We start from the raw sequence: 23,209 nt of genomic DNA, 5'->3' as shown, positions 1-23,209 counted from the left end.
AAAAAATACGGTGCTACATTGCACATGACATGACCTATATAATGTATAGTCAACCCACTAATGACAGTTTTACACTATTGACACTGTGCTCTGAGAGCCAACTTGTAAGTAAACATTAGTTACAGTACTCTGCCATGGGGCATAAATCGCTTAATTACATGTATGAAATAAACACACAGTTGTCGATCATTCTATGCACATACCGGAGCCTGAATGTCGCAGTGACTCGACCGTCCCTCAGTTCCACGAAATCTGCTCCAGTTCAACCCTCTCTGCACGCACAGGTCATATTATTGGCAGAAGAAGTCCAGAGAACATACGTGAAATATTTCGTTTACGGGTACGAGGGATATTTCTCGCCGAACATACAGAAATCTCCGCCTCTAGCAGCCCTCTTGTGTACCGGAAATGGTCCTAAGTCAAGCATTCGAGGCAAGAGGGTGACCACGAAAAATAACTAACTCCAGTGGCCCAGAACCTGAGAACTGCTAGCAGGCAATCAGGAACACAAGATGCTCAGAAGGACCCACACGGCGGAACCGCTCGATTTCAGAATACACGTTGTCCACGGCCCAGATTCAAGTCCAAAGAATACGGTACGACAAAGAAAAGCAGCATGGGAAGAATGGCCACACATGTAGCCCAACACTCTGCTGCGTGCCGTGAAACACAGAGTCGTCGAAACAAGGACACCGAAGGATAGTGCCCAGTCCCTGTAGCAAAGCAACGGCAGAGCTTGCAGAGGAAACCAAATCAGGTGAAAGACATTACGGACATTCTGCGAAAGACTTTGACATGTGGGTGATCCAAGTAAGGAGGAGAACCTGCCAATTCCACCTGGCGACTAGCTAATATGGAATGGTTCAGCGCGGAGGGCAGTGTGTTGTACAATGGGTTTGTACGGCTATCGCCTGGGGCACAGTTCAGGCTCCCGTGCGTAGAAGACAGGATTTTGCCACTGCAACCAGTGCAGCAGGTCAAACCGACTCAAAGCTCAAGCGCTCCAACAGGATCCAAACTTGGCACAACAGAATCATTGTTACACTCACAGGAACTCCAATGACAAGCAGTTTCCGGCTAAAGGAAGACCATGCTAAATAAGTTAGTTAGGAGGAAAGTGGGGAGAAGGAACTGCGGCTCTTCCATGTCGAAAGCACACCATGTTAATTATTATGGACCATGCCTTTTACAAACACACATCGCCGGGGCAGTTATGTTCATGGTGCGTTTCTCTTGAAAATGACTACAGGACTGATGGCTGTTCCGTTGCGACAACGGAGTCGCCTTCGCCGATGAAGGCTGTATTGCCTTCAAGCCCATCGACGAACGTACCACAGTCGACAGTACAGTCCACATTTCCTGGATGCAGGGCACGAGTGTGCAGCGATGCAGCCGTGCACGGAAGAGCGTCCATCTCTTGGAAAGAAAACGTCTGACATTGACAATCTCAGTGACCCATGAAGATAAAAGCTGCACTAGCCGTACACATACGTACACATACGTACACATAATTGCAACCCGACGGCAGCAGCTGCTGGCTGGAGGACAATCAAAGAAGTATCCCGGTACCAAAAAAAGTAACAGACCTACGTCGCAACCACACGAACAATGTACAAGTGACATGTATCGCTCACACGACCCACGTGTACAATTATTTCAGCGATAACCACTCAGAAACAAAGCCTGGACCTAAAGTTAGGCTAAACTGAATTGCAACGGCTGTAATACGCGAACAGAATGCAAGCGCTACAGCTGACGGGAAGCAAGCTACGTAAGTCGTTTCCGAGGCACTAAACTCAGTAAATACATGCAAGATTGAGGTACATGAACATCAAGCTGATAAACATACTTCAGTACATAAATGTACATGTACATGCACATCTCAGTTTTCAATGGAGCTCTATGTAAATACAATTATGCCAAGAACTAACCCATTAACCCCCCACACATTACATGTAAATTGTAATTACTAATTACATAGTGGGCTGTGGGCGTGGAGTGGTGAAGTCCGACAACCCAGACACCATAATGATTATCGCGTACTCTCTCGCTCTCTCCCTCCCTCTCTCTCTCTCTCTCTCTCTCTCTCTCTCTCTCTCTGATCCTGCCTCCCTCAGCTCAAAGTATCATCAAGAGTACATAACCCCACTGGGTTATGTACTCTTGGTATCATGCATACAAATAGTGTGCAACCACACTCGTATCGAGTGTACCCACTTCACACATGTAATTGCGTAAGTCAAAGCTCACCTACAATGTAGCTCGGCTCAGATATCTGTCGATGTTGCGTCTCACAGAAGACAGTGTGAATCCTCGCAGTCCGCTCCTTTCGTTAGCTGATAGTGGACAATCTGGTTAGCCAACAAGTGGGCTTACTTCATCATACAAAAATTAATAAACTGATCTCGATTGAGAGTAGAGCTACAATCGAATAACAAACGTACCTGTCCTCAAGACAAGAGTCCATAATAACCCTGCTATTCCCGTATAAAGAAAAAGTCAAGCTCACCTCATATTCCTTCTCCCGAGCACCGATTTTTATGTAACACCGGTGCACCGTACGAATCCATGGCGTGATATACATGGACCATGGTGTCTTGCGCGATGCTCGCTCGTGTCTCACTGTCTGTTTGTGGCCATGCAGGGGAAGGGAATTTTACAACTCCCTGGTTGGGATTGTTTTTGGTCCGACCCCGACGAAAAGATCACCTCTTGGACCCCCAATACATGTACATGATTAGTATTTTGTGGGTATCCAAGTGTGAATTTATCGCTGTCCATGCCCTCCAAGTGGCTTCGAAAAAGACTCAGTAGTCTCTTCCGGGGACAGGACAGTTCGGAAGATTTAAAAGAAAAAGGTCAATCCAAAGTACACTCCGTCCCCGAACTCATGGCCGCCGAGCTGAAGATGCACAATCGTCGGTAGCCGTGCATGCCACAAGGCGAATACTGCTGAGATCGGAGCCCAACAGGGACAACGCCCTAAACTGAAGCAAGACACCGTCAATCAGGGGATTGCGATAAGCCCTTCCGATCAGATAGTACTAAAGTACGATTCTGCACTACCTGGTTGCGATCTCCGAAGATCCGATCGGCCGATTGATGGAGCTACGTGGACGCCCGGGGCAAAAGTCGGCTGACCCCTGAACCCGGAAGAGCTCTTACTGGTGAGACACTCCCACGTGGCGCAATGCTCTGCCCGTCTAAATACGGCTATCCCGGGGTGAAACTAGTGCTCCAAAAAGGACCAAATACAACCTACACGTATCTACATGTACATGTACGTACGCGCGCGAATCCGGGATCGCGAACACTCCCCCTAACATTAGTAACAACATGATCTGAGGAGCCAATCCCCGATCGAGAAAACACGTTTTATTAGGACGAAGGCTGCCTTGTAAAGGCTAAACTAAAACTAAGCAAAGAGCCAAAATCCGTTGCAGCGCGGCGCAGGATAGCGCATATCCATACATGGGCATAGGTCACATAGTCATACAATGATTATGTGATCATAATGACTGTCGGTGTCAACTCAGCTCGGCTGATTTTTGGCAATAATTATCTTGACCTACATTTAGGCTACAAACAAAATCGGTCTCCGGGCCTCTTTTCCCTCTGAGTCTGATCACTAAAAACGCTTCGCAGTGCCGCGGTGGTGGACGTAGGCCCCGAGGGCAGTCATGTGTGTAGATCTACGGCTCAGAGGTAGATCTAGATCTACACTAGACAGGCTAGGCAGGTCTTCAGCCTCCCACATGCAGGTCTAGTCTGCCCAGGCTAAGCCAGGGTGTACAAAGATCTACACCATGCCACACAAAATGCCAAGCACCGACGACCACATAGCTCTTCGTGCCTCCTTTCTTGAACTAGCTTCTACCTAGTACTAGTACTAGTAGTAGTACAGTACCTACACATGTAAATGCCGCTGCAACAATTACACTGTACATGAACGTGGTGTCTTTCTCGCAGGCCTTTCTTCTTTGTTCGGGACCACACTTGCCCCCTTGGTCAGAGTTTTGACTGACTACGCGTACACGGTCTTTGCTACTGACTTTAGTTTTTTGTAGGCTTGACACTAGCAGTTTGTGCAAGATTTGTGATAGCGACATGGACATGCACCGCTGCGCCGCTTCGTGATCGTGATACCGATATTACTCGCAATCGACAACTATACAGTCATAGTACTTTGGCTACGGTATCAATTATTTGACATCTTTCCTACTTTCGGCACTTTGTAGTTCTCTAAGGGAAGGTAGCCCCAACCCGTCAACTGAGCGGAGCTCATGTCGTCGACTGATGTACCATCGACGGGGAAGCCGGCTGACCGCCGTCACAAAGCTCTCCAAAGAATCCTCGTTCGACTCTCAGCTGCTCCCGGTCGCACCGACGACAGCGGAGGTCCCAGGAATGTTGCGGAGAGTGACGACCAACTCATGTTCGACGTAGAGGAACTGGCGAGAGCGTTTTGCAAGGCGGTCAAGGAAAAGAAGCGATGGAAGATGGCCGCTGACAACCTGGAGAAAGCCCGAGAAAACCTGTTGGTAAGTAATAGTTGCAAAAAGACGGAGTTCGTCCACAGTCGCATTATCCTTCGGGCACGCGGAAGAATAGTGATTGGTGTTGTTCATGGGTACACTAATGCTTGCCAAACCGAAACCTACCATCATTGTACCCACTCTAGCACTATGCTCTGCAGCCTTGAAATTGCCCCAGGGACAATCGCCCAAAATCCGTTCTGATTGATCTGCGGGTGGAGAGAGAGAGAGAAGGGGTGGGGGGAAGGGAAGCTCTAACCTGTTACTAGCTTAGGCACTACAGTGTCAGTAGCAGGAGCGCCTATATTGCTATAAAGACTACAAAGATTAATGTCATGCCGTGGGTGATTTAGGTGGATTGGCCAATGACCCGTGTGGGTGGTTACCCTGAAGGCCAGACTGCATGGAGAAATCTCCTGCTGACTGGACAAGCATAGTGAGAGAATGGCGAGAAAGTGTGTCTCCTGGTGGTGGTGCAGATACTTGAAGCACAATAATGAAGCCTTGATGATAAGGCAGCGATCGCCCAAAGGCAGAGGCAGTTGATAGAGTGGAGTGTTTAGACCTGGGAGACAATATATCACAGTACGAGTAAACGTCAATTATCGATGTTATTACTAGATGTGTTCTATAAGAGCTAAGGTAGGCATAGTGGGATGGTCTACGACTGTGATTGAGAAACAGAGGCCACCAGGTTAAGTCCTGCTTGGAATCTGAAGGATTTTTCCAGCCCGTGTCAGTTAATTGGGAACTTGTGGCCTGGCTTGGCATAACCGGGGACACATGGATGCAGTGAATGGGATTTTCGGTCTTCGACCACTTGGTGGTGGTGCAGGGGCGTCGGAAAGTATTCGACATTGGTGCGGCCATGGATGAGTGAAAGGTCCAGGGGTCCTCCCCTGGGAAAACTTTAGGGAAATCGGGCTAAACTAGCCCATATTCCGTTGCTTCAAAAATCACTCGACAAAGCCGCACCTGCCGCACCGGTTCCGACGCCCCTGTGGTGGGTCTAGTCTACTCACACTCACCTCCCACCGCTTTAGGGAGCTGCGGCATCTGCGCCTTGATCCTTGAGGGTGATGGCACGCAAACCTTGAAATTGGTAAATGTTTATAAGAGCCACATGTACATGTAAACTGTACATATGACTTGAAGTACAGCTGTCCAGTCCATTGTACATGTACATGTCCGTATGCAATTTTAAACCGAGTTATTGGTGGATCAGGACAATCTAAAAGGTGGATCATTTTGACTTTCTGGAAGAGAAATCCGGGCATTCCGAGGGTCCTGTTGTTCATATCCTGTTCTGCATGTGCAAAAAGGACGATACTGATCTCCACAAACGTCCTTCTGGAGTAGGTGGTACTCAGTGAAAGTACACATTCTCACTCCGTGTCAGAGAGGATAATTATAATAATGTGCTCTCAGAATGTCCGTACCAATCATATCAAATACTTGCCCTTCAGAAGCAAGTGGATAGTGGGGCCGCTGAGTAGGGGACGTCACCAGGTGTGGGAATACAATGCTACCAGTGTCAGTGAGCTCCGTCCACTTCAAATCCCAATGCAAATGTTGGTGCGGGTGAAGTGTGCTCCGTGTTGTGTGTGTGTGTGTGTGTGTGTGTGTGTGTGTGTGTGTGTGTGTGTGTGTGTGTGTGTGTGTGTGTGTGTGTGTGTGTGTGTGTGTGTGTGTGTGTGTGTGTGTGTGTGTGTGTGTGTGTGTGTGTGTGTGTGTGTGTGTGTGTGTGTGTGTGTGTGTGTGTGTGTGTGTGTGTGTGTGTGTGTGTGTGTGTGTGTGTGTGTGTGTGTGTGTGTGTGTGTGTGTGTGTGTGTGTGTGTGTGTGTGTGTGTGTGTGTGTGTGTGTGTGTGTGTGTGTGTGTGTGTGTGTGTGTGTGTGTGTGTGTGTGTGTGTGTGTGTGTGTGTGTGTGTGTGTGTGTGTGTGTGTGTGTGTGTGTGTGTGTGTGTGTGTGTGTGTGTGTGTGTGTGTGTGTGTGTGTGTGTGTGTGTGTGTGTGTGTGTGTGTGTGTGTGTGTGTGTGTGTGTGTGTGTGTGTGTGTGTGTGTGTGTGTGTGTGTGTGTGTGTGTGTGTGTGTGTGTGTGTGTGTGTGTGTGTGTGTGTGTGTGTGTGTGTGTGTGTGTGTGTGTGTGTGTGTGTGTGTGTGTGTGTGTGTGTGTGTGTGTGTGTGTGTGTGTGTGTGTGTGTGTGTGTGTGTGTGTGTGTGTGTGTGTGTGTGTGTGTGTGTGTGTGTGTGTGTGTGTGTGTGTGTGTGTGTGTGTGTGTGTGTGTGTGTGTGTGTGTGTGTGTGTGTGTGTGTGTGTGTGTGTGTGTGTGTGTGTGTGTGTGTGTGTGTGTGTGTATTGGCATCACCTACCAGCAGGAGGTGCCGAGGACAGAATCAGAAGAGCCGGAGCTAGGATGTTGAAAAATGTTGAAATGTGATCCATCCTTGTGAGAGCCAGCCAGCCGTCATGAACACTAGGAAATGTGCATGGGTGGTCTAGCATGTTGATCCTCTTTGGGTCAAGTATCTTTTCAAACACCGTGCACCAGTACATTGTGTACGGCTTGTAACACAGGGAGTCTATGAGAGGAGTTGGTTTTTTTGGTAGATTAGGCTAGTCTTCTCTTGATTTGAAATGTGGACCTACATGTACATGTAGTTTGTAGTTACTTTGGCTATCTGCAATGTAGACCAATGAATGTATCCTGGCAAATTGCAATTGTGGCGAGTGCGCGCACATGGTGTGTTCTCTACTGAAGCCGTGTCTTGTGATTTCTTGAGCCGGCCTTATTCCTTCCTTAGGGTAGCTTCAGTCCGGATGAGGTTCCAGATGAGATCCCAGTGTTGTACAAGTAATTCACTTCGTAGAGAACATCTTTGTGAGCAGCTGTGTGTCTCACACTTCACTGTGTGTGTATGGGGGGGGGGGGGGGGCGCTCATACAGACAGCAGTGCATGCACATGTGTGTGTAAGTGTGTGATCGTGTGCGTGCATGCGTGTCTATTCCAAACGTCTTGGAACTGGAAATGATAGCCGATACACTGCATGTAATTGCTGCGAGCGGTGTATTCATTGTTCCGGTTGTGACGCAATGAGGTCCAATAAGGCCCGGGAGTCTTGTACACTGTCATGCAACTGCAGGTGCAGCTCAGCTCTCAATACTATGTAGCGTGTAGCTTGTAATCATTTCCTTCCCCCAAGAGCCACTCACTTAGCTTCCGGCATGCTGCATCTTGTGTACACACCGTGAGCTATCCATGCTGCGGCAGGATTTCTGGTCAAGTCAGGAGTCGGATGTCGCAATGCATTGGGGAAAGATTTGTGCTGATTTATCTAGTACTGAGTAAACGTGGTATTTAAAATAACATAGATAAGGAGCAGCATGTACCGGTACCGCTCAAGTCCAGAGCACAGTAACAGTACAGTGTCTGTGTAACTGCTGTACAAGTAGTACATGAAGTGCATGTATCTCTGACTGCTATTAATTGGTGTTGGTGTGTGCTATACGGCTGGTAGTACAGTGCTGGCAACTGAAATCCAACCCCTGACTTTCGTGCTGGAGCGCAGCACCGATTCTAAGCGGTCTCTATTTTGTAATGTTACAATCCCGTGCTGGGGCTTTGCGATGTTAGCACACCGCTCGGGGGTCGGATTTCAGTTGCCAGCACTGTACATGCACATAGACGAAAGACCATCCAGTGAAACTACTTCAGTAACTACTAATTAGTGCCTTGGATGATGTACTGTAACTTACATGTACTATTGTCAATATAAAGTGCAGTTATTGCAGGACTGTACGCATGCTTGCTATCCCCAGTGCAGTGCAGTGCCGATGTTGTCTAAAAACGAATCCGCTAGCGTCAGGTGCACCAGTGGGTCATTCCTGTAAAAAAATAGGTGTCAGTGAGAGTACATGGACGTGTAGATGTGGTGATGTTGTGTGGGTAGAGCTGTGCCATCGTCACACTATACACATGGCACCAGGCATGGAGCGTTGACAGTGCTTTCATGTTATGGCGAATACAACCGGTACCTGGCTGTCACCATACTCATACACTGTATGTGTGTGTGTGTGTGTGGGGGGGGGGGGGGGGAGCATAAGATTGGATGCATGGATACAATGCACAGTACAGGGCTACTCTCCATATAGCGTAATCTCTGGGACCACGCAAAAAATATGTTATATCGAGAGTTATGACTTATGTAGAAAACCGTGTGTAAATTCCAGACAAGACTCGTACCTCAAAATGAAGGATATTACAAGACGGATTCAACCATGCAAACATGTACACACTGTACCACCATCGACATCAGATGCAATCAATGCCACAGAATTTAGGACTAAACTGGCTAGCTACAGCTACAGATCGATCGTACTGCGCACGTGAATCTACGTTGTATCGAGAGTGCGCGCGTCGGGGACCGCATCGTAGTGTGCGTTATGTCGAGGTTTATGTTATGTAGGACTAAACTGGCCTAGACTGGCTAGCTGCAGCTACAGATTGATGGTACCGCAGACGTGAATTTATGTTGAGAGTGCGCCCGTTGGGGACCGCGCCGTAGCGTGCGTTATGTCGAGGTTTACGTTATGTAGGATTATGTTGTGTAGAACAAAATTTGTATGGGAGTGGTGCTGTTTCGGCGCGGGATTTGATGTTTTTACGTACTAGCGAGGTTTACGTACAAATGAGAGTTGTTACATCGAGAGCAGACCTGTATAGTACCGTTGTTCAATGAAATCCGAGTTCATGAATACGTTCGCACCTTACACCAATGCACAACAGCATTTAATCTTCCTGTAGATCTGCGGCTCCACTAGGTTCCCACATTGCCCGGTGGTGCTGACGTACATGTACATGTATGTACGCTGTCCGGATTTCATTGAGTAGAACTATACATGGCATTGTGTGCTTAGTGCACACTGTGCAAGTACACGCGTGTATGTGGATATGTGTGTGTGCGTGCGTGGTGTATGTCACATTGTGGATATACGTGTGTGTGTGTATGTGTGTGTGTATGTGTGTGTGGCGCACGTGTGTGTGTGTGTGTGTGCACATGTGTGTACGTGTGTTCAACGGCTGACTGCCTGTACTCTGCTAGGGTAGTACTTATTCTCTATCCAAACGTGGAACTCAATAAAAAATAAATTAAAATACCAAATCAGAATGCCGGGGAGTTTTCAGTGTGTCATTACCCCACGAGGCCCGGTGTCCCAGCAGTAATGCCAATGGGCTGATAACACTTGAATAAGGAAGTGTTCGGTAACCTAAAAGTGGCCTGTGTCATGCGTACATGTGGAGGGATTGTCTTGATTGGGTGGATTGGGAGAGTCCACTGGCTTTTCATTATGCTAAGCCAGTGTCTGCAGACATGAGCCTGCTTTGGTGAATGGATCCATCTTGTCTACTTGAGTCGGTGACATTGGCAGTGGTGCTGGGCAGCAGGCTTTCCCGCTCATGCACAGTACATGTTTGCGCTGGTGGGTGGACGTAACATACACACACAAACACGCACATATACAGACACACACACGCACATATATACACACACACACACATATACACACACACACACATTTCTGAAGAGAATCATGTTGCTGATAATAGAATAATCATCTCTAGGGCCAGGCTGTTCTAGGGCCTCTTCTGATTAGTAACCTTCTACTTTGACATACTTAAGAACTTCTGGAATAATACCATTGCACAAGAGAGGCCATCAATCCACTAGTACTAGGAGTATGGTGAGACCGAACTCACTATCATTAAACTTAGAGTGAGTCAGGAAAGAGCAACAGGCATGCAAACATGCTGGCGCCCGGCGGATACATGCAATGTTACATGACGGTATGCACCTGTGCGGAAATCAATGAGGGCAAGCGATGACTATAGTATAGTGTAGGTATCCGAAGCAACCCCCTTTTCGGTAGGGTTGGGGGTTGGGGGGGGGGGGGGGGGGAGAAAAAATCCGAGATACAAATAATGGGTCCTTAGTTGTGGCCGGTGGTCATCTGTTTCTTCGAAAGAGAATGATGCTAGAATGGCTTGCCGCCATGATTTGCGAAGCTCAGTGTTACAATGTTGGCCACCATGCAGTGCAAGGAATGCATTGTATGATGTGGTCCTGCTCTCTCTCTCTCTCTCTCTCTCTCTCTCTCTCTCTCTCTCTCTCTCTCTCTCTCTCTCTCTCTCTCTCTCTCTCTCTCTCTCTCTCTCTCTCCCCCCCCCCCCCCCCCCCCCCAGATCTCATTCACTCTGTAAGTATCACCTTGAAATTCGATTAATGATTGATGCCCTGCGTTGTCGCCATCTGACGACGACAACCAACAAACTGACTCAACGAGGCAGCTTGCCACCACCAGTGGGCGGTTGATTCCGTGTTGTAGGCATGCAGACTGCTTCCTGTGTGCTTTGCTGGTCAGTCCAGTCCACTATCCTTACCCCGAGGTCAAGCACAGCTGCTGGGAAAGTTTCCTGGAAAACGGCGTACTCCTAGACGCAGTATCCTGACAAAGTGCCAGTTGTGATCAATATTCATAACCTTGTACTCTTATCGGAAGACCTTTTGGAAATAAAACTCACCTCAATTAGGCTTTGTCCGTGTGATGTGATGTATAGGACTGTTATCTATTCTTGATGGTGTTTGCACAGCCGGTACACAGAAACACAGAAATGCAGCATGCGTACGTCGTTTACTGAAGTTGTCACCTACACCTAGACTTATGTACGTGTAGTTCAGTCTGTGTGTGTCCTGTGAGTCCTGGGTGTCCTGGGTGTCCTGTGAGTCCTGGGGGTCCTGTGAGTGGCTGGAGACGATTACAACACACAAGTACATGGGTAGGAGTGTGATCATGAGATCATGAGGGGTATGGCACTTTGCAGCGTGTAACATCAGGTAGCTACTTGTAGGTATTGTTCGCACTATTGATACAATGTATGACTGCATTCACCATTGTAACTGCAGTGTATTGCATGCTGCTTCTGCTGCTGCTACTGTTGCTGCTGCTGCTGTGTTTCAGACTGGGGAGGCATGCGCCTGTAGGATGCACTCGTGCGAAGACGATATTCTGGTACGTCACATTCCTCTCCATCATTGGCTGTCAATAGCAACACCATAGTCATTTTACGCATGTAGTAATGTGTGCAAATGCCGTACACGTGTGGGGTGATGCAAAGCGGATAAGTTCGTGTTTACGTATACACGGAGCGGGTCGTAATTTCTTGGCGTGTTGAGTTGTTGAATGTTCACCAGATGGCTCGCACTACATTAGTCATCTCTTGCTCATAGCAGAGAATAGCTCACGTTTGATATCTGTGCTACCAAGAGTCGGGTTGTGGACTCCTGGTAGCACATTATAGGTTGTTTTGCATATTTGGATCAACGGTCGCTCTTGGCTGACTTCCACTTATTAAACTCGTCACACTTTCACCTCCTACAGTACTGTAAAACCGGAAAGTTTAACGACCAAAAATAACGTTTTTGTAAGTTTGGCATGATAACGTGCAGAAAGTTTAACGATGGCTACCTGGCCACCCATCTGTATGCGTATCTTTACACAGACACCTCAAACCGGGTTCGCGATAACTTTTCTTCGAATAACGAAAAAAAAAATGGTCGTGAAAACGCTAGACTTTGTGACTCATTAGACTTTCCGGTTTTACAGTAGTTGATGTATCTGCACACTAAGTCTAGTGAAAGGAATTCAGTATGCCTCTACTCAAATTGTGATGTTGCTATGCATATGCAGTCATCAGAAGACTATGATGTACCTAGTTGGTGTGCCTACAGCTATTCACATTTTGGCCCAGGATAAAACCCAGCTCACAGTGGCTTTCAACCTGTTCCGGAGGCCAATATGAACCTTGCCACGAGATGTACAATGCAAACAACACCGCATGCCAGACTGAGCATCATGGACACTCCATGGTTGCATTTCCCACCGAGTCCCCAGCCCAGCCACCCTTGCAATAAAAAATTGAGAGCTGGAGTTCTACTCAGACTGAGCTAAAAGTCGGTTTAAACGCACTTCATAGTAGAAGTTGATAAGTGTACTTACAGTGCATTTCAAAACTATAGACGCGTAGGGTTTTTGAAATATTTCAAATTTGGCTGGAACTTTTTGAGAATAGTTTTCGGAATATTGCTCAGGATCGCTCCACAATTACTCTCATATAGTTTCTAAAGGATTGGATAACAGACGCCCAATTTGGAAAAAATTATGCACAAAGTGATCACAGATTTTATGTGGTATAGATGCTGGCATAACGGTTTTTGCCTAGGTACGCGTCTATAGTTTTGAAATGGACTGTAGTCTCACGCTGGGCTGACTCGGCCTGGGGCAAAACTAATAATACAAACTGTACAATCTATGCGTGTACGTGTTAGGGCTGCGTAGCCCAAAGCATTGATACACTCTGGGTGTTGTGCTACTACAATTTACACCTACATTATTATTATGTAATTGAAGTCTTTTGTCACTTGCCAGACTCCCATCGGGTGGGAATGGCTGCTCAGTGTGTGGTGCATGCATGCAAGCACTTGCCAGACTCCCATCGGGTGGGAATGGCTGCTCAGTGTGTGGTACGTGCATGCAAGCATGTGTATCCACTCTACTGACACAGTACATGGTATTCATCATTCCAACTTTTACGACTCGATGGCGATGATTAGCACTTAAACGTTTGCCTACACTGTAAGCACTAGTAGATGTGTTGATATTTTTAAAAGATCATCCGAGTGTGTGCAGTTGTTTAAATTCAGTCACCACCTACCACCTTTCCTTCGTAAGTTTTGTATGTGTCCTTTCTTATTGGAAGGCCCTCCATCATGGCGTACTCTGTCCATTGAACTGTCCTTCATCGTTCCCAGGAGCTTCAACAGGAGATACAGGAACTGAAGAATGCGCACCAAAAGAGAGTTAAAGAGGTGAGTTTGCATGCATGCGCACACTTTGCCTGTTTGATTGCTATTCGAAAAGGCAGGAGCAACACATGCGGAGAAATGTTTGCTTACCTGGGGGATAGTGATGGACAACATCGCTTGGGTGCCAAACCACCCTCACTTGGAGTATAATCACTGCCATGTCAACTACTAACTATGGACAGCAGTCCACAGCTTCTGGGTGTAATTAGAACAAAGACCTCCCTCTCTCCAGCAAAAAACTCATACACATTGACCGTGTACGGTCATGTATTGTAAGGGTTGAACGTGTGGCGAGTCTAAAGTTTTTAAAGTGATTAGCAAATTTGTGCCACTTAGCTGGGCACAAAGTATCGTTAGTTTAACGACCCTGCCGTCACACACCCATCTTATATACTTCTCTAGTGCGGAATAGCATACTAGTAAGGTTTCTTGAGTTATCAACGATGGAGATTTTCCCGTTAAAACGCTAAGCGCTGTGTCCTGTTAGAGATTCAACTCATACCGTGATTACAGTTAGACCTCGCATAACCGCACACATCCGTTTTCCACAAAAATATCCGGATAGGCGAGGGAACCGGATAATCGAACCCACGTACTGTATGTCTGCATGGTATAATGCTGTAAATCGGTAACCAACGGTTTTCTTCCGGATGGCAAGGGATCCGGATAAAAGAGGACCGGATAAGTGAGGTCTGACTGTACTCAAGAGTGCGCATGTGCATACCGTACCGTACACGTTGACTTCCGCTACAAGAAAAAAACAGGCTTGTTAGTTATAACTTAGTGTTGGAGCATGAAACATTTCAGCTCTATATCTACACGTCCTCTCACTGACTGTGCTCCTTTCTGTATGCTGCAGGACGAGGAGAAAATGGCTTGCGTACTAGTAAAGTTGAGAGTGGCAGGCGAGATGCTTATGAAAGACATTTCCGACGCGGTGACTCAAACCGATCCAGTTGTGCTCTTGGTAGGTTGAGGATATTGATTATTGAGGACCATGACAACAATTATTATTGGGAATATTGTGTATGTGCACATAGCATGTGACATCCACATGATTGTCCTGTTTGGTTCGGTAGCTGCTCCTGAATCCAATGCGAAGGCGTACCATATTCATGTTGTCAAAATTCACACATGCGTGTGGAGACACACGATCTGTACCGTCTTTGGCTTCTCTGGGCATAAAGTGATTTTTTGCTTTTCAGTGCCACCTCCATGTCACGTGTGCATGTTCTACATGTAGCACTTTAATGAATACGGTGCTTTTCGTGCACGTGATCATTAGGCTGCTGGCAGTCAAGACTGCGATGGACAGAGCGCAAGTGTTACAGTCAACCCGGAGTTGAGCGAATACCTGGAGAAACTGAAGGAAGCGAGCGTGGCAGTCAACAGCATGCGACAGGACAAACAAGACCTGGAGAGAAGATGTAGGGTGAGTGAAAAAAATACCACAATGCCGCCGAGGCTGTCCCTGCTGGCTCCACGGAATGGAGAGGGTTTTGTGCAAGCGTGTCATACATATTTCGGAGGAGTAAGGAGGGTTTTGTGCAAGCGCGTTATACATATTTCAGAAGAGTTTAGAGTTAAATAAGGGTGATTCTCACTATCTACTCGCCATTCTACAATATCAGACCTTCACTGATGAGAGTGTTATACTCGAAAGCTGAAATTGCTGTATGAAGGAACTGAGTACCAATGGATGTGTGGCTTTGTGGATGGTGTGCTGTGGCAATGTGTCGAGGTCGGCTGGATAGCGCAGTTGTGGTGCGGTGGTTGACGGAAACGAATCAGTAAAGACTAAAGAGCTACTCTGAGGTATTCCTCGATCTGTTGACTATTTCACACTGTGTGCTGGAGCTGTAGTGTAGATGGTGGAATACGGTGTGTGTGTGTGCACGTGTGTTTGAAAACTCTAGACCTACGAATTTATGTTGGACAATTTCAAGGAGGAGCGCGACATGTTCAAGACGCAAGCCAAGGACTTTGAGAAAGCAGCTGAGAACGGCGAGAAACACTATCTCAAGCTCTTGGATACTGCCAACGACGAGGTATGATGCATGCACATGACTGTGTCTCGGTGAACATACACGGACACACACACACACACACACACACACACACACAAACACATACATACATACATACATACATACATACATACACATACATGCATGCTTCCCTCACGTCTACGTGTTCGGTCATGCGAGGTCTGACTGTACCGTAACCCCCGCCAGAACGCCCCGTCCCTTGATCCTTTTCGTGTGGTGGGGCGGATTGGAGATGATTGGTCCACGGTTCTGTGCAACTCAGCCGCGCAGGCTAGTCATATCGTGCTCATGCAGCGAGGATGCGGACGTGTAGACTGCAGTACTGAACAGACACCTAGGTATAGTCAAAAGTCATTGATCGCAGTCCACCCAGTGCACAGAACACACTGTCGTAAAGTCGAGGCTATGGAGCTTCGCCGGTGCACAAGAAACGCAAGCAATGCTAATGCTTTTCTCACTATGCACACTTGAATCAAATTCAGCAGGAGATAGCTGGTCTGCTGGCTCCGTTTTCAGACTACGGTAGAATTAATGGAAGCCAACAGAGTTCACACACAAACCTGCACTCGTAGCTTGTACACCGGCAAACGTCAACAGGTATGCGGTTTCATCAACTTGCTAGCGGTTCTGTAGTGCAGCGCGGCATTGCAGAATCACACTATGACACAATCGTCGTCACTTCCCCAGCGAGAAATCAAGGCAGTGAGCTTCGAAGAGATGGGTCCTCTGGCAGGGTTTCACGGTTGTGTGCACCCATGTGTGTGTGTGTGTGTGTGTGTGTGTGTGCGTGCGTGTGTGTGCGCGCGTGCATGGGTGTTTGTGCGTGTGTGCCTGTTTAACCTTGTTCTGCTACCAGATCAAAGCTCTGATGCGGAGTTCGGATGTGCTCAAAGCCAAGCTGGAATCCTGTGAGTCTAAGATCAAGGAGCAGCAGCGTAGTATCAGCGATCAGGAAATTCAAATCGACAAGCTGAGCGCGGAGGTGAAGGGGCAATACGCCGAGCTTGAGTCCGAGCGGGCATGGCGGGAACACATAGAGATGCATCGTGATCGGCTCCAAGAGAACCTCAAATGCTCACAGCATATGGCTGCAACGGCACAGGCACTCGTGGACGACAAGTCCTTGGAGGAGGAACAGCTGCACAGGCAAGTCCAGATGCTAAAGGCGCAGCTTGACAAAAGGAACAAGGAAGAGAGGGAGGCAGCGGCAGGCGGCTCGTTCCTCGAGTTCGTCCAGCTTCGCCGACAAGTGTTCCTGCTGCAGTACGAGGCGGCGATGCTGACCCAGCGCATGGACAGGGTGAAGAAGAAAGTCAGTGACGCCGACTTCTCCGAAGGCTTGTTAAACAATGCCAGCGGCGGTGCAGAGCTACACATGCAGTCCGTGAAGGACATCTACAGAAAGACACTGGTGAACCAAACCTCACGCATACCCGACGGCGGACCAACGGTGCCCGTAATCGAAAGGAGGACAACTCTGAAAAAGCCAGCCATAAAAGGCAAGACTGGCCCAGTAATGCAGCGCAGGGTTCGAATAACGCTCCCGCCGATCCAGAAGAGGTCGCGGTCGCGGAAACGGTTAAGGCTGATGGTGGAAGGGAAGGCTGCGCCATCCACTTCCAAGGTCGAATCAGCACACCAAGAGGCCAGGCCAGTAATACGGAACACTGAACGTACATCAAAACGCCCCAAAACTTCCAGATATCTAGGGGAGACTAAAACTAACCATGATGACACCGGGCACTTGAACCAGCAGCAGTACCAGCAGCAGCAGGTAGAACAAGCAGAACTCACCATACAAGCCCAGTCCAATAAGGACACAGTGCAACCCCATACTAGGAGTCGCCCAGCACATTTGCCCCGGCATCGGCAAAGGAGGACAGAGGAAAGTGGCAGATCATCGTGAATTTCACGTCAGAACCTGATGCAAACAGCATACACGCCATGACACCGCAGCAACCGAAGCTTGGGAGGTGGGAGGGTCTTGCTAATGAGTATTTAAAAAATGACCCCAATGACAGCCGAAATGCAGAAAACCGACTTGTCGACAGACAACTGTCATGTGAATGGTAAATCAGATCACAAAATGATGCCGGACAAAGTATCTTTCAAAAGTTTGCTTGTAAACTTGTCAGTGATACGCCTTTACATCTCTCAATTTATTGTTATTATTATCAGCCTTTTCGCGTTGACATCGCCAAGCAAGCTTGGCTAGTCTTCGCTTAGGCCAAAATGGTATGAAGAATGAGGAACGAGCGGGGTTACTGAGGTGCTAATACGCATGCCACAGCAGAATAGGCAACAGAGAAAAATCAAAACAGTCCTAGAACACACTAACTGTCAACTACAAGTATTTACATTAACAAGTAAAACTCGAAAACTGCTCAGTAGTACATGTACTACAAATCTCTCAATTCCTTGTTGAATGTCTTCACAATTACTTTTGTCAGAGGAAGACTGGCACAGCTACCGGTACACAACCGCTCATTGCAAGAACGTGGACACTTGACCCAGCATGGGGGATTTGTGCAGATTTCCAGTGCGACGATCAAAACCAGGATGCAAAGGGGCAAACTCTACGGAATTTGAAAGAACTCGTGCGGTGCAGCGTAGGTACATGCACTTTGCACAGCACCGTCATAAACACCTACAAGCACGGCGTGGTTCATCAGTTCGAAGCAACGAAACCAAATAAACCCCCATACCAGAACCAGTTGCATAGGGCAAAGACCCTTGCATGCCGTACACCACAAAAGCAACGCGTCTTTAAACGAACTATGATATTGACCATGAAGTCCTTGTGTGCACCACCGTCCAGGCTCCTGACCAAAGGCCAGTGATGTATACCCGAGTACAATACGAGTGGTGTCACATTGTGATACAAAACAGCACCATGCTCCCACAAACACGGAAGCCGTACACGTAGCACTGTTGCATAGATTTCTCGGACAGTGTTGCTCTTAAAAATTAGATATCACATAGAACAACACTCAAAACAATTTGGAGCACACATGGAGAGAGAGACCCCCCCCCCCCCACAAAAATGAATACCATACCGGTAATTACAGTGGAACAGCCTACGGTACATACATGTAGCTAAAATGGTCTCACACATGCTTCCTCGTCAGATCTAAAGCAGAGAGATAAGAAAAATAATGAAGATGGTACTATACCAGTGAGTCTGTACTCCATTGTGTGAAAAATTAGGAGCAAACAAGAAAAGCACTCACAGCAAGAAACACGACTCTACAACAGTCAACACAAATTAACTTGAAATTAAAATATTTCACCATTTTCTGGAAAGCAAGGGAAATCAAAGCCGTCCATAAAAAGCGCCCCAACCCAAGTTGACAGGATCAAAAGAAACTATACATGTACAGATAGCTCGGTGTAAAAAAGACAAGAAGAAAGCCCTGTACTTTCACTTTTGAATGAAACCAATAACCAGTGATAACTCGAAATCATCATTGAATAAAACGAACTACAAAAAAAGCGGGCCTAAAAAATCAGTACGGACCGGTGACTTTCCGCCGGTGTTTGCGTCTGCCTAGGTTCTTGACATCATCGGCTGTGTTTGCAGCACTGTTAGTAGTATTCACCTGGTGAGTGAACCACAATGGTCGACTAATCTCCCTGGTATAGGGAGCACCGGTGGACGGCAGCCATTCATCGTCACACCTGGAATAAGAAGGACACGGAAGTCAACGTGTGATGCAGCATGGTTGCAGACTGTATTCGTAACCCCGGACAGCTCCTTTAATAGAAAACTTCGATATGAACTATTTCCTTCAAAGTGTGGTATATCCATGGACTGTTTTCCTACTTTCAGGAAACTCCTAGGTTGTACAAACTGGACTACAAGTGCCGGTGCCAGCAGGAAGTGCGGGCTCCAATGTCATGAGTTAAGATCTTGACTATTGACGGGGTCCATCAACGGTCAACATCAACCTGCGCTAGAATAATAAATAATAATAAAGGGATCTTGCTCTCCATCGTGTTGAACCTACCATCCCCAGGGTGTGTTTCCCTGCTACAATGCCCCTTTGGATTTGATAAGGTCACTACAGCTGTGGGTCAGTCTTTCTACACAGGTTATGTGGCAGTGGAATGTGAGCAACAGCACAGTTCCTGGCACCCCCCCCCCCCCCCAAAGTTGCGATGGACGACAAAGCTATTTGTCCAAGTCCGCGATTGTACACTGCACGTCTTGATGCAAGTTCAAGATAAAAATTGGACCGAAAGTACAATTTTTTTAAAAGGCAACACAGATAGAGCAAAATCCGCGCCCCCCTCGTAAAGAAAACACACACGTACACGCAGAGTACAGACTTACAATCCTGGGGGACTCCACGCAATGAGTACGGACTCTTCGTCTGTGAGTGCGTCACGCCGTGTTCCTCGGACACTGCCAGTCAATGTGATAGTAGCGTCGCTGTGTGCAAGGGGCTGTCGTTGTGACGCTGCACCGCTGCTCTCACAAACAGTAGCAGCAGCCGTTGATGTGTTTTGTGCACTTGATGATGCTTGGCTGGATACACGGACGCCTAGTCGCTGCAGTTCGGCGGTCGCTGCCTTGTCGCGCACCGTCGTCATAACATCCCCGTCAAATGGATTGGAAAAGTTTGCTAAAACGCGACAGCAGACAAAAATGTACCGGGTCTTGCACACGACTACTTGCCTCGTTTTTTTTGTTGCTATAAAAGTTGTTCTTATAATTGAAAGCAAGTTCACCTACAAACAGCACAACAATTATCCGTGTATTGTGCTACCGTTATAGACTTTTAGTAAAGTACCGTAATGTCGCGTATAAAAGCAGGTGCTTACGGCCGTATAAGCCGGGGTTCAAACCATGCTTCTATTCAAGTTATGCTTCTACTCAAAACATCATCAGTCTACACTGTGCAGTGCATCCTGCCTCGCATGTACTTGCACATGTACTTTGCAGAGAGCGGCTTCTATTCAGATCATGCTTCTGTGTCATGGTGTGCTTCTCTCATGATACTAGTACACGCTTACACACACTTTCCAAATCAATGACGTGCTGCCTACCTCCATTAGAAGCATACATGTGTGTTCGCACAGAAGTATATACTACATTTTCCACGGCCAGAATTGCCCCTTGGTTACAAGTTACACCTGCAGTCTTGGGGACAGAATGCCAGAATCCAGTTTCTGTCTGTTTGTTTGTTTGTATGAAAATGAACGTTTAGGGTAGAAGTCACAGGGACAACTTTGGCCCAGTGCTTTGTGCAAAGCAATGCTGCTCGGACACCAGGAAGATTTGGTAGCATTACTGCTGGATAGTGAAAACATTCGTCTGAGGTCGAATTTCAATTTTTTGGTTATGAATTTACTGTCGTTTCAGGAGAGGAGATCCCTTGATAAAATGGTTCACACTATACATGTACATCACCATGACTACAAGCAATGTCATTGTATTGCCTTGCTGCGTAGATCCTAGAAGATGCCATAAACGCGCACGCCGTTGTTTTCACTCACGTCTTTCAGCAACGGCATGTTCATGTAACGCCGTGACAGAGGTACTGTATGCTGAGGTGCATTGTGCACGTTGGAAAAGCATGCGCAGAGCAAGAAAACCCGAGCTAGCACTGAACATCTCGAAACAAGGTATCGGAATCAATTTTCCGCCACTGCAGTATGGCGGAGTGTGCAGCTAACAAACACAACACCAAGAGACACATGACTTACCTCTGGGAGTGCTTGACGCAGAACGTTCAAATGTCGGACACTTTACCAGCTGTTCTACATAACCTGTATATGTTACATATACACATACCCGCACACATACACACACACGCACAAATACACACACACACACACATACACACACACATACACACCCACATATACACAGCAAGTAGATATACCTCGCTCATCCTCAGCTTATCATACGTACACAATGACAAACTGATTTCGGGGACAAGGGGCAATACTGTTCTCAAGTCGCAGCTGTTAGGATTATCAAAATGACACAGTGCTGCAAGTGAACACACAAATACAATCACATGCACAGTTGTGGTGAGTGAAATCCAGACCAATGGGTGCTTTCAGTGCTGCCATCCTATCTTGACGACCTGATCTATGGGTGCAGGAGAGAGAGAGAGAGAGAGAGAGAGAGAGAGAGAGAGAGAGAGAGGAGGGAGAGACTTCGGGATGTGGAGGTTAAGCACTGGAAGTGTACATGTACATCGGCCTGGATGCCACTGGACACCGTCGATAACACACGAGTGAGCACAATACACATTAGGTACACAAACAGACATACACACACACGCGCGCGCGCGCGCGGACACATGTACATACCCCATCTCCATTGGCGAGCATGGACCGACTGCTGTAGATATTGCACGCCAGGGCGGTACTTAGGTTTGGGCTTGTAGCTACTGCTGGATTTGCTGCCACTGCTAGTGTTAGTTGCAGTGTTGGGTGACGCTGTACCTCCTGGAGTATCCCCAAAATGCAACGGCATGTGTCTAACCAAGCCATCTCGCGAAGCAAACGACGCAGCACATGCTTCAATTAGACACTTGAATGGCCTCTCCTTGGTGTGAGTGGCAACATGCCTAGCCAGCCATGATTGGTTGGTGCTTGGCTGATTATAAACACGGCACCCCTCCCACAGGCAACCGGCCAGTTCACTGAGTTGCGGGTCCACGTGTTTGCTGCGTACATGACTGGCAAGCAGAGATGACTTACTGAACTGTTCGCCGCAGTCGAGCCACTTGCAGCAGTGAGATGACGTCATCTCAGCTGTATTCCCTGCCGTTCGGATTCTCTCTGCCCAAAACTAATGCTCCAGTGATCTGCTGGCAGTGAGGCAATCACCACTGCTGTGGAGTAGCCGGTGGACGCAGGCATGCACACCCAAGGCTTAGTGGCTGGGGACAGAAAAGCTGCCTAACATAAAGAACGCATAGCAGCATCAACTGGACCACGCACGGGACGAATTTCAAATCAGCACTGTCCACTGATGGTGGAAACTAGCTCTTCCTAGCAAAAGTCAACTGACTAGTGCTATTTCGCAACATCCAGTTTCGAACGTTTGTCCACAATATCTTCATTGGCTAGATTCTCACACTGGAACGATGCACTCACTTTAGTAAATAATCGTAACAGCTCAGCAACATTCTGGTAAAGAACGTGTTCTGAGAAGCAGGTAGGTCAAATCTCTAAATCTCTGTCAACCCGCTACAAGTACAAGTACAAGTGCTGTTCCAGAGACTGAAGACATGTCGGATTGCTACAGATCAGAGTACAATGGAACTACCAGTTCTACTGCCAGTGTAGTCACTCAGCCATGACAATGGTGCCCACGACCACGTCCTATCAGAAAATTTGAAAACGAGCACCGACTTGGACTGGCAAGGGGGCCGCAGGTTTCACGTCACATTCAGAGTTTCGTACTGTCTAGTCGACCAGTCCGGCATTTACAATCCCTCCCAACGACTCGTATCTTGTCTTACCTGGCACTCAGACTACAAAGTACAGACTTGAAGCCAAATGCAGTTGAAGGAGGTTTATTTACTTTGCCAATTATCATGATTACTGTGTACTACAAAATTTGTACAGTGTAGTACGACTCGTACAGTCTGTATTTGACTCGACGACGACGTACCGCCCCATTGGCAATTATTTGGCATTGGAATTTGGAAGTCTCGTGACTCGTCCTTGTTTTTGTGACG

The 23,209-nt window shown here is 47.5% G+C and overlaps 2 protein-coding genes across 2 annotated transcripts; one reads left to right on the top strand and one right to left on the bottom strand.

Annotated features, from left to right (window-relative positions):
• Positions 1-3,842: 3,842 nt before the first annotated feature.
• On the top strand, positions 3,843-17,742 carry LOC135827951 (cingulin-like). Its single transcript, XM_065340390.1, has 7 exons — positions 3,843-4,541; positions 11,555-11,605; positions 13,405-13,461; positions 14,318-14,425; positions 14,744-14,890; positions 15,375-15,506; positions 16,363-17,742. Exons 1-7 carry the CDS (start codon positions 4,284-4,286, stop codon positions 17,410-17,412), a joined length of 1,803 nt encoding a protein of 600 aa, XP_065196462.1. The 5' UTR covers positions 3,843-4,283; the 3' UTR covers positions 17,413-17,742.
• A 700-nt stretch (positions 17,743-18,442) lies between these two features.
• Positions 18,443-23,081, bottom strand: LOC135827970 (zinc finger protein ZIC 5-like). Its single transcript, XM_065340408.1, has 4 exons — positions 21,831-23,081; positions 21,216-21,278; positions 19,840-20,131; positions 18,443-19,184 (listed from the first exon to the last, which is right to left on the bottom strand). The coding sequence occupies exons 1-4, from the start codon at positions 22,270-22,272 to the stop codon at positions 19,013-19,015; spliced, it is 969 nt and encodes a 322-aa protein (XP_065196480.1). The 5' UTR covers positions 22,273-23,081; the 3' UTR covers positions 18,443-19,012.
• Between the last annotated feature and the right edge of the window lie 128 nt (positions 23,082-23,209).

Source organism: Sycon ciliatum, chromosome 1, assembly GCF_964019385.1.
Source record: "Sycon ciliatum chromosome 1, ocSycCili1.1, whole genome shotgun sequence".
NCBI lineage: Eukaryota > Metazoa > Porifera > Calcarea > Leucosolenida > Sycettidae > Sycon > Sycon ciliatum.
The sequence above is the reverse complement of the archived record's forward strand: the minus strand, read 5'-3'. Positions and strand labels throughout refer to the sequence as shown.

What these genes read in the sequence shown, in the direction of transcription:
- LOC135827951 (XM_065340390.1), top strand. Translation starts at nt 4,284, where the DNA reads ATGTCGTCGACTGATGTACCATCGACGGGGAAGCCGGCTGACCGCCGT. An exon ending in CCGATCCAGTTGTGCTCTTG is followed by an intron (nt 14,426 to 14,743) that starts GTAGGTTGAGGA and finishes CGTGATCATTAG; the next exon opens with GCTGCTGGCAGTCAAGACTG. An exon ending in ACCTGGAGAGAAGATGTAGG is followed by an intron (nt 14,891 to 15,374) that starts GTGAGTGAAAAA and finishes TGAAAACTCTAG; the next exon opens with ACCTACGAATTTATGTTGGA.
- LOC135827970 (XM_065340408.1), bottom strand. Translation starts at nt 22,272, where the DNA reads ATGACGTCATCTCACTGCTGCAAGTGGCTCGACTGCGGCGAACAGTTC. An exon ending in TGCGTCAAGCACTCCCAGAG is followed by an intron (nt 20,132 to 21,215) that starts GTAAGTCATGTG and finishes GTCGCGTTTTAG; the next exon opens with CAAACTTTTCCAATCCATTT. An exon ending in GCGTGGAGTCCCCCAGGATT is followed by an intron (nt 19,185 to 19,839) that starts GTAAGTCTGTAC and finishes TTCTTATTCCAG; the next exon opens with GTGTGACGATGAATGGCTGC.